The sequence below is a fragment of the Rosa chinensis genome, chromosome 3, assembly GCF_002994745.2.
Source record: "Rosa chinensis cultivar Old Blush chromosome 3, RchiOBHm-V2, whole genome shotgun sequence".
Lineage (NCBI taxonomy): Eukaryota > Viridiplantae > Streptophyta > Magnoliopsida > Rosales > Rosaceae > Rosa > Rosa chinensis.
Window position 1 is genome coordinate 8,110,423 of NC_037090.1, and position 13,146 is coordinate 8,123,568.

General features: G+C 37.9%; 1 protein-coding gene across 3 annotated transcripts; it reads left to right on the forward strand.

Moving 5' to 3' along the window:
- Positions 1-5,126: 5,126 nt before the first annotated feature.
- LOC112192874 (protein PIN-LIKES 6) lies at positions 5,127-9,697 on the forward strand. Of its 3 annotated transcripts, none has more exons than XM_024332780.2 (12): positions 5,127-5,290; positions 5,479-5,535; positions 5,759-6,144; positions 6,242-6,321; positions 6,414-6,538; positions 6,878-6,999; positions 7,155-7,382; positions 7,676-7,750; positions 7,866-7,966; positions 8,616-8,668; positions 8,856-9,044; positions 9,163-9,697. In XM_024332780.2, exons 3-12 carry the CDS (start codon positions 5,962-5,964, stop codon positions 9,282-9,284), a joined length of 1,278 nt encoding a protein of 425 aa, XP_024188548.1. In that variant the 5' UTR covers positions 5,127-5,290; positions 5,479-5,535; positions 5,759-5,961; the 3' UTR covers positions 9,285-9,697. The 3 variants fall into 3 exon arrangements, with proteins under 3 accessions (XP_024188548.1, XP_024188549.1, XP_024188550.1); XM_024332781.2 differs by having other exon boundaries at positions 5,128-5,383; XM_024332782.2 differs by lacking the exon at positions 5,479-5,535 and having other exon boundaries at positions 5,128-5,290.
- Positions 9,698-13,146: the final 3,449 nt, after the last annotated feature.

Consider the following 13,146-nt stretch of genomic DNA (forward strand, 5'->3'; position numbering starts at 1 on the left):
ATCATCTCAAATGAGCAAATTCATCCAAGACCCTAACCTAAATTTAGTTCCTCCGAAATCTAAAATGACTTTAAATTCAGATAAAAAAAAATCAAATCAACAAGTATACATCAAGTGGAAATTGAAAATCACTAGATTTTTTTTAATTAAAATTTTAAAAGAAGCAACGAAACATACTCCATTACTACTGCGACCAGTGCAACCTTAACCACCAGTACGGTATCAACTTTTAAACCATTCAACTTGTAATCAATTACATCCATTAATCACAAAGCTAAAAAAAAAACTGATAAATTACTAAAAAAAAGTCGATAAACGTACTAGGAGGGTTTCCGAAGCCGGTAAGTTACTAGAAGATCGAGTTACTTCTAATAGGCTAGCTATTATATTGCTAGAAAGGAGTTTATATGGTGTACTAGAAACCGTCTACACTTGGTACCTCTTTTACTTCTGTCTTACAAACAAATAGAACAACCTAGACATAATCCCCCAATATATAGCTAGAAAGGAAAGGAGTTTATACAGTGCTAGAAACCCTTTACAGTATTCTCTTCCGTTTGTCTTATATATAGTCAAATAGAACAACCTAGAGTTAACCATTATTTATTGCATCTAATGACCCAAACACATATTACCATCCAAATCCAGGGTACATCAGCAACTATTTGTGTAGTCAGTTAGTGAATGCTACATGCAACATCAATAGTATGTATATAAATCCCTTTCAAGGCAGTTGTGGGTGTGACAATTGACATCATTCCCTAAATATGAACAAACTACCCAGGCGCCTTTATGTACTTAATTTGCTCTTTTCGATGCATCTAGTCCTAATTGCAGTGTGCGGTGTGAGCTATAACAGGTGAGAGACAACCATACTCTTTATACACCAGCACATGCAGCTCCCATCGGTAACTAAATTGTTGAGTCGTCTCAACAACCATTCCCCAGCGCCCAGCGATCTGTTTTTCACATGCACGAAAGCGCGGAAAAAGACGAAGCCTCTTTCTCAGAAAGGTAGTCTCAAGCCAACTAACCTTCTCAGAAATGCATCACCAAGATATAAGCAAGCTGACGTTCTTATCAAAGAAAAGGAACAAGCTGACTATTATTCTTTGATTTAAATGGAAGCATTTATGTTTCTAAAACAAAAATAATTAAGGACCTTTATTTTGGAGATCTTTTTGTTTATGCCTTCAATTTTTAAGTTTGATTTCCGTTCTACATGAATTCCGTCTATCAAGATTTTTGTGTTAGTACTTGTACAATGCGGTATTAGCTAATATTCTAACATATACTTCGAGCACTACTTTTAATTTAAAAGGTTTATTACATTGTTATTTTCCAATCAATAATGCAATCAATTAATTTAAGGGAAAATGATCATTTACCCGATTTTAGGCTAAAAATTGCCCACTTGCTCCACCAACTGTTTTTTAATCTCATTTACCCAAAACACTCTAAGGGATTATTTCCCCTTTACCCAATTAATTCTTTTTTCTTTTTTTTTTAGACTTTTTTGCCCTCTCCTTCTTTCTCACTTAGAGAGAGAAGTCACCTTCCACCTTGCTGTGCTACGGTGACCAGTGGCCGGCGCGGTCTCCGGCGACCAGACTCCGGCGAACGGTGACCAGACTCCGACGACCGGTGACCGGATTCCAGAATCCGGCTATTATTGCCCCCAGTAATCATATTACTGCCCCCCAGTAATCATATTATTGCCTCCCAAAAATCATATTATTGACGTCCAGTGAATTGTATGAACTCCCAAAACCAAAATGAATACACTACAGGAACAATTGATCAATTTATAATCATATTACTGCCCCCCAGTAATCATATTATTGCCCCCCAATACAAAGTCCAATGTCTCTACTGCCTCCCAATAGACCACCAAAAATGCACCATTTTGTAGGATTCACTGATAATTTGACCTTAATACACAGAAAACAACAGGTAACTTATCAAAACACCACATTATAGTGATCCATGTCCCTCGTATCAAAGTCTACTGGGGCCAATAATGTGTCTACTGCCCCCCAGTAGACCATCAAACAAACCCCACAGTTACATTGCAATCTCAGGATACCAAAAAAAAAAAAAAAAAGTGCTCTGGGCACCCACGTCTAAAGCTGATCGTGATTTCTCGCCGGTGATGGTGTAAGAGAGAGATAGGCGAAACACCCAGAATTCCAAACCCCAAAATCGAAACACCACCCAGAACTTCAAACCCAATGAAAGGCCCAATCTTTCGAAACCCCATTTTTCCTTCACTCCCTGATGTCACCAACAACAGTGAAAAAGCAAAGACCTTTGAGAATCTTCCGAAGCTGCCGTTGATTGCAGCCACCAACATTGGAGTTTGGTACGAAGAAGCTGAAGATTTGGAAGGCAAAGTGGTCGGGAAGATGAGAAAGCCGAGGCAAGGAGTGACAAGGAGTGGCGATGGTCTGGATCGCCGATCAATCGAACGGCGACGAGGACGTTGGAGTGGCTGGATCGCCGATCATTCGAACGACGACGAGAACGTTGGATCGCCGACTGGAGATTCATCGTCGTCTTCAGGTTTGGACTGCATCTCTGGCGCAGCGATCAGAGAGAGAGAGACAGACCGGAGGTGGAGATCATGGGGAGGGGAGAGAGAGAGAGAGAGAGAGAGAGAGAGAGAGAGAGAGAGAGAGAGTGGAGGTGGAGATCGGGGGGGGGGGAGAGAGAGAGAGAGAGAGAGTTTGGGAAGGAGAGAGAGACTGATAGGAGATGGATGGGTTTTAATTTAATAATAGGGGCACAATTGTCAAACGATGTTAGATTTGGGTAAATGGGTTAAAAAAAACTCTTAGTGGAGTAAGTGGGCAATATTTATGTTGAAATTGGGTAAGTGGTCACGGTCCCTTAATTTAAATTATATGTGAAAAGACTGAAAAGTTTACTTTAATACACCGTGGAAGCTATCTAAATGAGCAAATTCATCCTAAAACTAACCATTAAACTGATTTTTTTTTGTCATCTTAAAAATCTAAAAAAAAAATTGAACTAAAATAAACAATTCATATTAACATCGAACAAAAAATTAAATAGACGTAGTCGTACTAGCTTAAAATAGTGAATACTAGCTTTCAAACCACTATTGTCACCAATGCATGCAACTCTAACCACCACCAAAATAGTAAATACCAACTTTCAAACCCTTCCAACAGATCCAACTTGTGACAGGCAAAAAGTTAAGAGTAGAAAGCAGCCGGAACGCGCGTTACTAGAAAGCCTACTTCTAATAGTTCAAAGTTTCAGATAGAACAACCTGGAGTTAAACCATTAGTTATCCCTCTAATGAGTAATGACCCCCAATAGGGTCCATCAGCAGCTACTTATCTCGTCAATTAGTGAATAATACAAAAGAGTAGTGCATGTTTCATGCATTATCAATATTATAATCCCATTGGAGACAGCTGTGCATGTGACAATTGAATTGATATCATCATTTCCTATATTTAAATACATGCATCTCTCAAATTAATTAGATATGAACAAAATATTTGTCCTTTCTCCTTTGGATCAATGATCAATCTAGCGCTAATTGCACTGTGCATCTTAGCTAGCAATCTAGCATCATGACACAAGTACACAACCATAAGTATATTTGTTGAGCCAGATCCAGGCCTCAACAACTATTCCACGCAGCGATCTGTCTCTGATCACAACCAAAAGACTAAGGACAAGGGCAACCCCATTTCTGCATTCTCAAGAGTCAAGCCAACAACCCTTCAAAGAAACGTTTATGCATCACCAAGATAAAAAGCTCACGTTCTTATCAAAGAAAAGGTAGAAGCTGATGATTATTCCTTGATTTAAATGGAAGAATTTACGTTTTCTAAAACAAACTGAATTAAGGCCTTTATTTTCTGAGATGTTTTTGTTTAAGTATGACATTAAGTTTTTAAAGTCTTAAATTCTTCTTTATCTTTAATTATTTATCCGTCATTTGATTTCCGTTCGACACGAATTTCATCCGTCAAAACCTATGTATTAGTGTTTAGTAAAATGTGTAATATGCAAACTTATATATATTTATGGTCGACCTTTTTTAATTTAAACATGCAGTTTACTAAATTATAATTTTCATTTCGCCTTTGTTTTGATGGGATCGGAAAAGACTTGACTTGTAAGCAATTACAAACTCAAGGAAAATCAATCGTTTTCAAAATGTACTGAGAGCAACTCCAACAGCTTCCCTATAATTTTTGTATTATAGAGAAGCAAAAGTCAAACCTTTAGCCTATTTTTCTTCTCTAACTCCAACAGATTCCCTAATTTACAGTAATCTATAAAATCTCCATATTCTTATTTAAAATTTTGGAGTTTGCTGTAAATATAGGGAATTTGGTTTTCTCTCTCCTCTCTTTCTATAAAATAGAGATAGTTATAGGGAATCTGTTGGAGCAAAACAGTCTCATTTTTCCCTAAAATAGAGAAAAATCAAAATATAGGGAATCTGTTGGAGTTGCTCTGATAACTAGAATGTGCCGAAGGACGAAACCCCCTACACTATTCTAGACTTTTAGCTAGACTTTTCCATTTATATTGATTACAAGTTAATTCATCGGTTCAGATCTCTTAATCAATTCAACCAAAACACACAATCATGCCACGTCTATATACTCCATACCAGTCACCTTCAGATCTAGCCTCATCAATTATTGCTTGCCTCAAAGTGCCACAATCTTTATTTATTTTTGGATAAAAACAAGATTTATTTTTCATTATTGAACATAATTAATTTACTTTATCATTAACTTTCCTAATCCGAGGTGGCAAATAACTTTTCCCCATTTTTTACCGCCCCTGATTTTTTCCACTAAAAGGGTAAAAAAAAATGACGCAGGAGACAACAAATCCCAACGAAACACCAAAAAGAAAAAAAAAAAAAAAAAAATCCGAACCGCGCAAGGAAACAACTCCACGTACGACACAAAAAGCCGGAATAGCTGTTCGCCCTCCTGCGTGGAAGTTTCGTTGGTACGGAACTACTCTCCGACGAGGGCTTTATCGTCCACGCGCAAAACATCCAGGGGCAATTTCGTCTGTTTGGTAACGCCGTATATATATAGAGCAGCGCGCTGACGTTTACGAGTCTAGGAATCCCAATGCGACAGTAACTGAGAGTCTGACTCCGTTAAAAAAACAGAGTTTTGAGAGGGAGGTGAGAAAGCGCCAACTAACAAGCCACAGAAGACAGAGAAGGACGAAGAAGAAGAAGAAGAAGAAGAAGCAAAAAAGAGAAGAAAGAGAAAGGAAGGTAGGTATAAGAGAGACGACGACGCGAACTCTAAACTATTCCGTGTTTCTTTTTGTTTTTGGTTTCGGGTTTTTCTCTCATTTTCTCTCGACCGTACGTGGCTTCCTTTCTTTGCTGGATTTATATATAAATATATTTATTTTAATTTTCTGTTACTTTGTTTTGGTATCTGTTCGATTCCTTTGTAGGGTTTGGTTGCTGCAAATTCATCTTTGGATCTGTGGCAGCTATACCAAGCTTTAAAGGTAAACATACTTTGATTAGATTTTACGTTGCTTTGTCTCTGTCTCATAATTTGTTTTTGTTGTTGTTTTTTTTTCTTTTTTCCTTCATTGGTTATGATTTGAATTCCGTGCTTGTTGTGGAATTCTGTTTTTGATAATGATTAGGATTGTAGGTGGGATTTGATTAAGGTTTTTCCGCGGTTTATGGCCCTGATTTATTTATTTTTTATTTCGCTGGTTGAAGGTTAATCTGCAGACTTGGGCTGAAAGAGGAAGAATTTGGTCTGGGAATCCGTTTTTATTTATTTATTATTATTAAAGATAGTAAATTGGAGGCTTTGTTTGACTAAAGATTGAATTGTGGGTGACCTGGTTGGGATTGCATGAGTGAATTTTTGCGAATTGGGAAATAGGTTTTGGTGGAGGTTGGGAAATTGATAAGGAGAGATGGAGAGGATTTTGACAGTGGTGGATATGGGGAATCGAGTCGGCGGGGAGTCGTTACTCAGTACCATCAAGATTGCAGTACTGCCCATAGCAAAGGTTTTTACAGTATGTTCTTTGGGTCTTCTTATGGCTTCCAAGTATGTTAACATCTTGCCGGCAAATGGAAGGAAGCTCTTGAATGGGGTAAGGCAAAATCAACACTTCTGTTTTGTGTTTGAAATTGCAGTGTGGTACTATGTTGTGCCGAATACTGAGTTGCTTACCTTTTTGTTTCTTGCAGCTCGTTTTCTCGCTTTTGCTTCCATGTTTGATATTCTCTCAACTCGGACAAGCGATCACTTGGGAGAAAATGCTCGAGTGGTATGAGTTTTTTTTTTTTTTTTTTTTATACTTTTCAAAATTCGATAGGAAAGCGTTGTGATTTGTATTCTGAATGGCCTATCCTTTTGCAGGTGGTTTATTCCTGCGAATGTAGTTCTTGGTAGCATATCAGGCTCAATCATAGGTTATATAACCGCATCCATCGTCCGTCCACCATACCCATACTTCAAGTTCACAATTGTACAAATTGGAATTGGTATGCTGTGTCACTCCCATCCTTATAAAGTTTAATAGCATGAAGCTCGTATTGATTTTGTTCCAAAATGTGGGATGATTTAGATTCAACGATGATTAGCTGATGTTAATCTTGTAATATAAGTTACCAGATGCATGCAACCTTGCATACTGAATGTACGGTGGACAACTTAGATCATCAAGCTAGTTTCATGAGTACTGATATCTGCCACTGTTGATCTCATGCATTTAGATAATAATGAGTATATTTGTATGCAAGGAATTAGTCTTATATGTAAGCTGTGTTAATGCTGCTTGGGTTTTGTGCAAAATGACTAAGCTTATTTACAATGATGTGCAGGAAACATTGGGAATGTGCCACTTGTTCTGATTGCAGCTTTATGTAGAGACTCATCCAACCCTTTTGGTGACTCGACCACATGTAGCACAAATGGGACTGCCTATATTTCCTTTGGCCAGTGGGTAGGCATTTGCATTCACTCTTGATCACCAGAGTTTGTAACTGAAATCCACGTTGCAAATTATGTAGTGATGCATTACTGAATATCTTTGCAAACTAATTTAATCATTTAGGATAAGGTACTAAACATTGTGTATTATTGATGATGTATATATAGGTTGGTGCAATCATCCTTTACACATATGTATTTAATATGTTGGCCCCCCCTCCGGAGGGCACCTTTGACATTGATGAGGAAACTCTCCCAATCAAGAGCCCTACAGATGGAGAGACACTTGGACAAGTTCCTTTGCTTACACATGAAGACCAACAAGAAGAAGAGGAAGAGCAAAAAAATGAAGAGCAAGTTGTAGAAATCAACCCAAATTCTTCAAAGAAATCCATGGTAATTTGAGTTAAATCATATACATCCGGTGTCTTTGATCCTATTCATTTTGTCTATAAATCTTCCCTTCTTGATGCAACTTGTATACTTCAATGTTGGGTCAACGACAGTTTGATAGAAATTATAGGCTGTTTACAATTTTGTAGAACTTCTATCTGCTTTCATATCCATTGTGCTTAACAGTTATGCACTTGATTGTTGGGATTTGTTTACTTGACTTCAATGCTTTATATTGTCTGGTTGTGTTTGGTATATACTGTGGTTCTAATTACATGGCGTTAAATATGATGCAGATTACAGAGTTGTTGATGTTTTTGTATGAGAAATTGAAGCTCAAACAACTTCTTCAACCCCCTATAATAGCTTCTGTAAGTTTGATCCTTTCGTTAAACTGAGTCAATATCTGTTTGTGTCTTGAAGTATTAACATGCGCGAATACTTCAAAATAGACCTTCAAAATTAATCTAATCAAATTTGGTGCAGGTCCTAGCCATGGTACTTGGAGCAATACCATTTTTAAAGAAACAGATCTTCGAATCTGGTGGTCCATTTTTCTTCTTCACTGACAGCTGCACTATCCTTGGGTATGCTCATTTGAATCTTATTCTACAATAGATGATAATCTTTGGTGGTTGTCTTCACTAGGAATGCTGTTGATTGTTGTGTATTGAGTTTATGTATCTGTCTATTAATAAAACAGGGTTTATTGTTGTTGAAATAAAGAATTCTGCTCTTAACATATGCTAAAAGAGTTGATCCAACTCAGAAGTTTGATTGTAATTTTGGTTGCTATATGTGGTATTAGAAATTGGCTTAGTAGTAATATAGTGGAATCATTGAATTTTATCAATCACAATCTTGTAACTCTTTCTGTGGTTATCTGTGATCAATGTATTTGTAAATAATACTTAGTTCTGTGGTTTTCCTCTCTGGGTTTTTTGGTCTCTACTGCGACTGGATTGGAATATGTGGGATTAATGCAACCTTAACTTGTATAATTTTGCTAATCCTCTGTGGTTAGATATGAAAACAAGGATTGTCTTGAAATCTGTCATCTGGTTAGGTTGGGGTTTATTTGTATGTTGTGCTGGATAAAACATATAGGATTTTTATGTTCCATTTATTGTCAAAAGTAGCTGAAAAGATATCTATTAGCACTTTTAGTTCCCTGGTAAGTTCATTTTTCAATCTCTGCGGTTGTCTGATATAATCTCACAAATTTGGTGATACCAGGGAAGCCATGATTCCATGCATTCTTTTGGCATTAGGCGGCAACCTTATCAATGGTGAGTTGACATCCCTCCATCTTGTTTCCCTTAATTTGTTTGGATTTGATTATGCGTAGAAAAATTTGTTATTTTGCAGAGAAAGTTACTTTTTCTATAATATTTATCCTACGAATCAATACATTCAATCGTTGTTCCATGATCTGAATTTAGATGAATATCATCATGAAATGTCTCTTCTTTTCAGGCCCAGGAAGTTCCAAACTTGGTCTACGAACAACTGCTGCTATTATATTTTCACGGTTGGTCTTGGTCCCCCCGGTAGGACTTGGGATTGTAACATTGGCTGATAAGCTCGGTTTCCTCCCTGATGGTGATAAGTTGTTTCGTTTTGTCCTACTGCTCCAGCACACAATGCCAACATCTGTTCTTGCTGGTACTCAATCTTACCTTACAGAGCTTAAGTCACATGACTCCTTGCGTTTTTATGTTTGTTCTGCACAATGTTACGCAATGCACATGGCAGTGATTAACAAATCAACCTTATGTTGTAGGTGCTGTTGCAAATTTAAGAGGCTGTGGAAGAGAGGCTGCTGCTGTCTTGTTCTGGGTTCATATATTTGCGGTGTTCTCCATGGCTGGGTGGATTGTTCTGTATCTCAACATACTCTTCTAAAAACATCCGAAATTGGAAGCACCAGTGAGCGCCACAGTTACTCATCTCTCTCGGCCTTCGGCTATTAAATTTTTTGGCATATCAATATATATATAGCTAATGGTACAAGTTAAGCTTGGAAATTCATTCTTGTAATGGAAAAGAGGTGTCAACCTGTTTCACCGTGAACTGAGAGGAGCACCGGTGAATGGTGTTTGTGGACAGCTAACCTTTTCGTCCAAAATATTTAGGTCTGTAGAAGGTCCAGTTGTCTTCTTCATTAGGAGGTGCCTGTAAATGTTTGCATTCTCCAAGTATTAACGGGGTGTTAGTGTTATTGCTAGCTGCATTACACCCTACCTAGTTGTAAAGTGGGAATTAATTATTTATTATTCAATCGGAGGTCACCTGCGACCTGCCCCCTCTTCCTCTATTCCCTGACTTTTCTTGTTTGCTTTTATGTTGTATTTTTTTTTTCATGATCAGTTTCATTTGCTTTTATGTTTTCATTTGAAAGGTCGTAAGAAGGGTTTTCTGGTATGGAATTTGTTTAAGAATTTTATTTGAACAAATATAGAAGCAGAATGGAGTTCTAATCTCATGTCAAATCAAACCAAGATACTGGAAAATGGGTACAGAGAGAACGTAGAGAATTCGTATCTTTGTAAGGCTATTCTTGAGCAATTGGTTTGAAAGATCAAAGTCATATTGAATGTGACTGCAAATAGATAATAAAGAGTACATATTTACTGCACTGAAAGTTTTAATCGGCCATTTGCCTAGTTTTATGAAAGTAGGAATGATTGTGAAGTTAACTTCTTGTGCGTCTTGGTGGCTTGTATCGAGTATTTACGAGTTAGGTGGATTAACCTCAGTACTTGAGGTTTCGGATTGAATCTCCCTTTCCAATGTGCTAATTAGTTAAACAAAAACAAAATACTTGTTAGGAGCTCAAACCAACTGAACTTTTCCGACTAGGGATGGTAGGAAAGACCGAAAGATCTAACCTTATATGACAAACTTAAAACATATTCAACTGAGATGGAATACCTTTACAGTAAAATAATAATAATAATTTTTGTTCAAGATTTGGAGTACGTCAAGTGGAGCATATTCTGAACATTATGATTTATTAATGATGAGAATAAAGACCTTGACAGAGTGACTTTGTCCATTTACCCCATTTTTAGGGATTTTTTTCCCACTAACCCCATTGAGTTTTTTTAATTCTCTCTTACCCAATACACTCTAAGGGAGTCTTCCCTAATACCCCATTAAGATTTTTTTTTTGTTTTTAATACCATTTTACCCTTCACCCCTTATTTACTTAGAGAGAAAGAGAGAGAGAGAGAAAATAGAAGAGAGAGAAACTATAGGAAACTTCGCCGGAGCCCGTCACCGGCCGCCGGAATCCGGTCACCGGCTGCCGCCCACCGGAATTTGTTGAAAATCTCACCGGAAAGTTTTTTTTGCCCCCTAATAGAGGGGCAATAGACGTCTATTGCCCCAATAGTCTATTGCCCCCTAATAGACGTCTATTGGGGGCCAATAGACGACTATCAGCCATGTATTGCCCCCCAATAGATGACTATCAGCCATGTATTGCCCCCCAATAGTCGTCTATTGCCCCCCAATAGTCGTCTATTGCCCCCCAATAGATGACTATCAGCCATGTATTGCCCCCCAATAGACGACTATCAGCCATGTATTGCCCCCCAATAGACGTCTATTGTCATCCAATGGAACTTTCGGTCGCCGGAATTGGAACTAATTTTCTTAAATTTAGACAAATAAAATGTTGATTAAAGAAAAAAAACGAGGAGATAATATCAATTGAAAATATCTATTGCCCCCCAATAGACGTCTATTGCCCCCTAATAGACATTTAATATACCTCTATTGCCCCAATAGAACTTTCTTTTTAAGCCAATAACAAAAAAATCATGCTTCTGAACTTTTTTTTTTTTTTTAACCAAGCTTCTGATACAGCATTCAATAACAAAAAACCAAATGTCCAAAATCGAATCCTAATTCAAAACTCTGTCAAATCCAATCTATCCAGAAATTAATAAGCCTTAGAATCCAATAACAGTCTGATCCTAAAATCAAGAACTATAACCAAAACCACACAAATCGAAAAGAAAAATTGAAATTCAGGTATTGAGAAGAGCCTGACTGATCCAAATTTGCGAAAAATCAATCGAACAAGGCGACCTCCAACTCGTTGGCCCCACCTCTCCTCCCCATGAACAGCGCCATCTCCTGCCACCTCAGCAGGTCTTGGATCGGGCTGTCCGTAATCACCACGGGGACGCACTCGAACCTCAGAGCCTCTCCGATCCCGGACAGGTCGTCGTCGTTGTACTCGAAGATACAGAACTTGCTGCTGGAGAGCCTCTGTGCATAGATCTGCAGTGTCGACGGCTCCGATTCGATCAGGAACTTCGGGTTGGAGCGTAACCCGTTGACTATGGCAGAATCATTCACCTAATTCGAACTGACGTAGCCACGATCTGACTCGGGTCTGGGCCGTGATCTGATGCGGTCCGATATACTTGAGCGCCAGACGGCCTGGGACTTTGTCGGAGCCGGAGGTCAATGGGGGAGGGAGGGAGAGGGAGAGAGAGAGAGAGAGAGAGTGAACGGGATGAGAGAGACTTCAGAGTAGTGTGGTTGTAATTTTTTAATTGAATTGAGGGTAAAATGGTCATTTGCTATTAGATTGTGTATGTGGGAACAAAAATCTGTTGCTGGGGTAAGTGGGATAAATTTTACCAATTTTGGTGCTTTGGGTCAAGCATGTCAACTGCCGGACATGTCAAACCTTATCAACACTTTTTTTTATTGAAATTCTCTCATATCATAATTTCACAGTTTGTAAAACATGATGTTTTTAATGATGTTGACCCGATTTTTTTAATGATTTTTTTGGTTCTTCAACTTTGGAAATTGCTTTAAAATCATGATTTACCAATATAAATATTTTGGTTAGAAAATAAAAAAATACATGACAAAAAATTGTGTGCTATAATCCACAATTTTGGATAAAAAAAACATGGTTTTAGACTTTTTTTTTAAAAAGAAATTCTGGGGTTAATTCCCACAAGGTTGAAAATCACACCACATCTTTCCGTGTGCTTAATCTCCCTTTATATAAACCTGGCCATCGTTAATCTCACTTGCATGAGCAATGTTAGCTATTCAGCACCCATCAGAAGCTCAGGTACGCTTGCAGTTTCCTAGGAATCAAGTAACACTTGTACAAGTGGTTGCCACTGTCATCACTCCAGGGTTATATCTAATTCGTAACTAAAGCATCATCCACCAAGTGGTAAGGAACAAAATACAGTAATTAGAGTGGACATGGCTCGATATATGATGCACCGTGCATTGTGGTATAGACGTATAGTTGTAAAGGAATGGCTTCCTTACTGATGGATATAAAAAAAAAATCAGGCCATCCTGGCCGAGGAAGAGCGTCTCATCATCATGCGATTCGGCTCCAAAGGCATCCGTCCCCACTAATTTCAAAATATCAGAAGCTCAGAATTTTGAAGGTTCAAATGTGAGGACTGAAATCGAGTTTATTTGTTCCCCTCTAATTACTACTGCACCTGAAAACTTTTCTGAAAGACTTTCTGGTAAATTGTTTTCCAGAAGAAATGCTGAACAAAGTGACCTGGAGCAACATGAAAGCTTCACAGGTTATGCATGAGTTCCTATGATGATCAGTAAATCAATGAGAAAACATCGAGATGATGACATTTTTTTTCAGTCGGTTTAAGTTCAAGTAATGTAATTGTGCCATGAAGCTCATGATTGAAAATGCAGAAGTGCTAACTCGGTGTGCCTTTAAGAAACTCTAAACCAATTCAAATTTCAG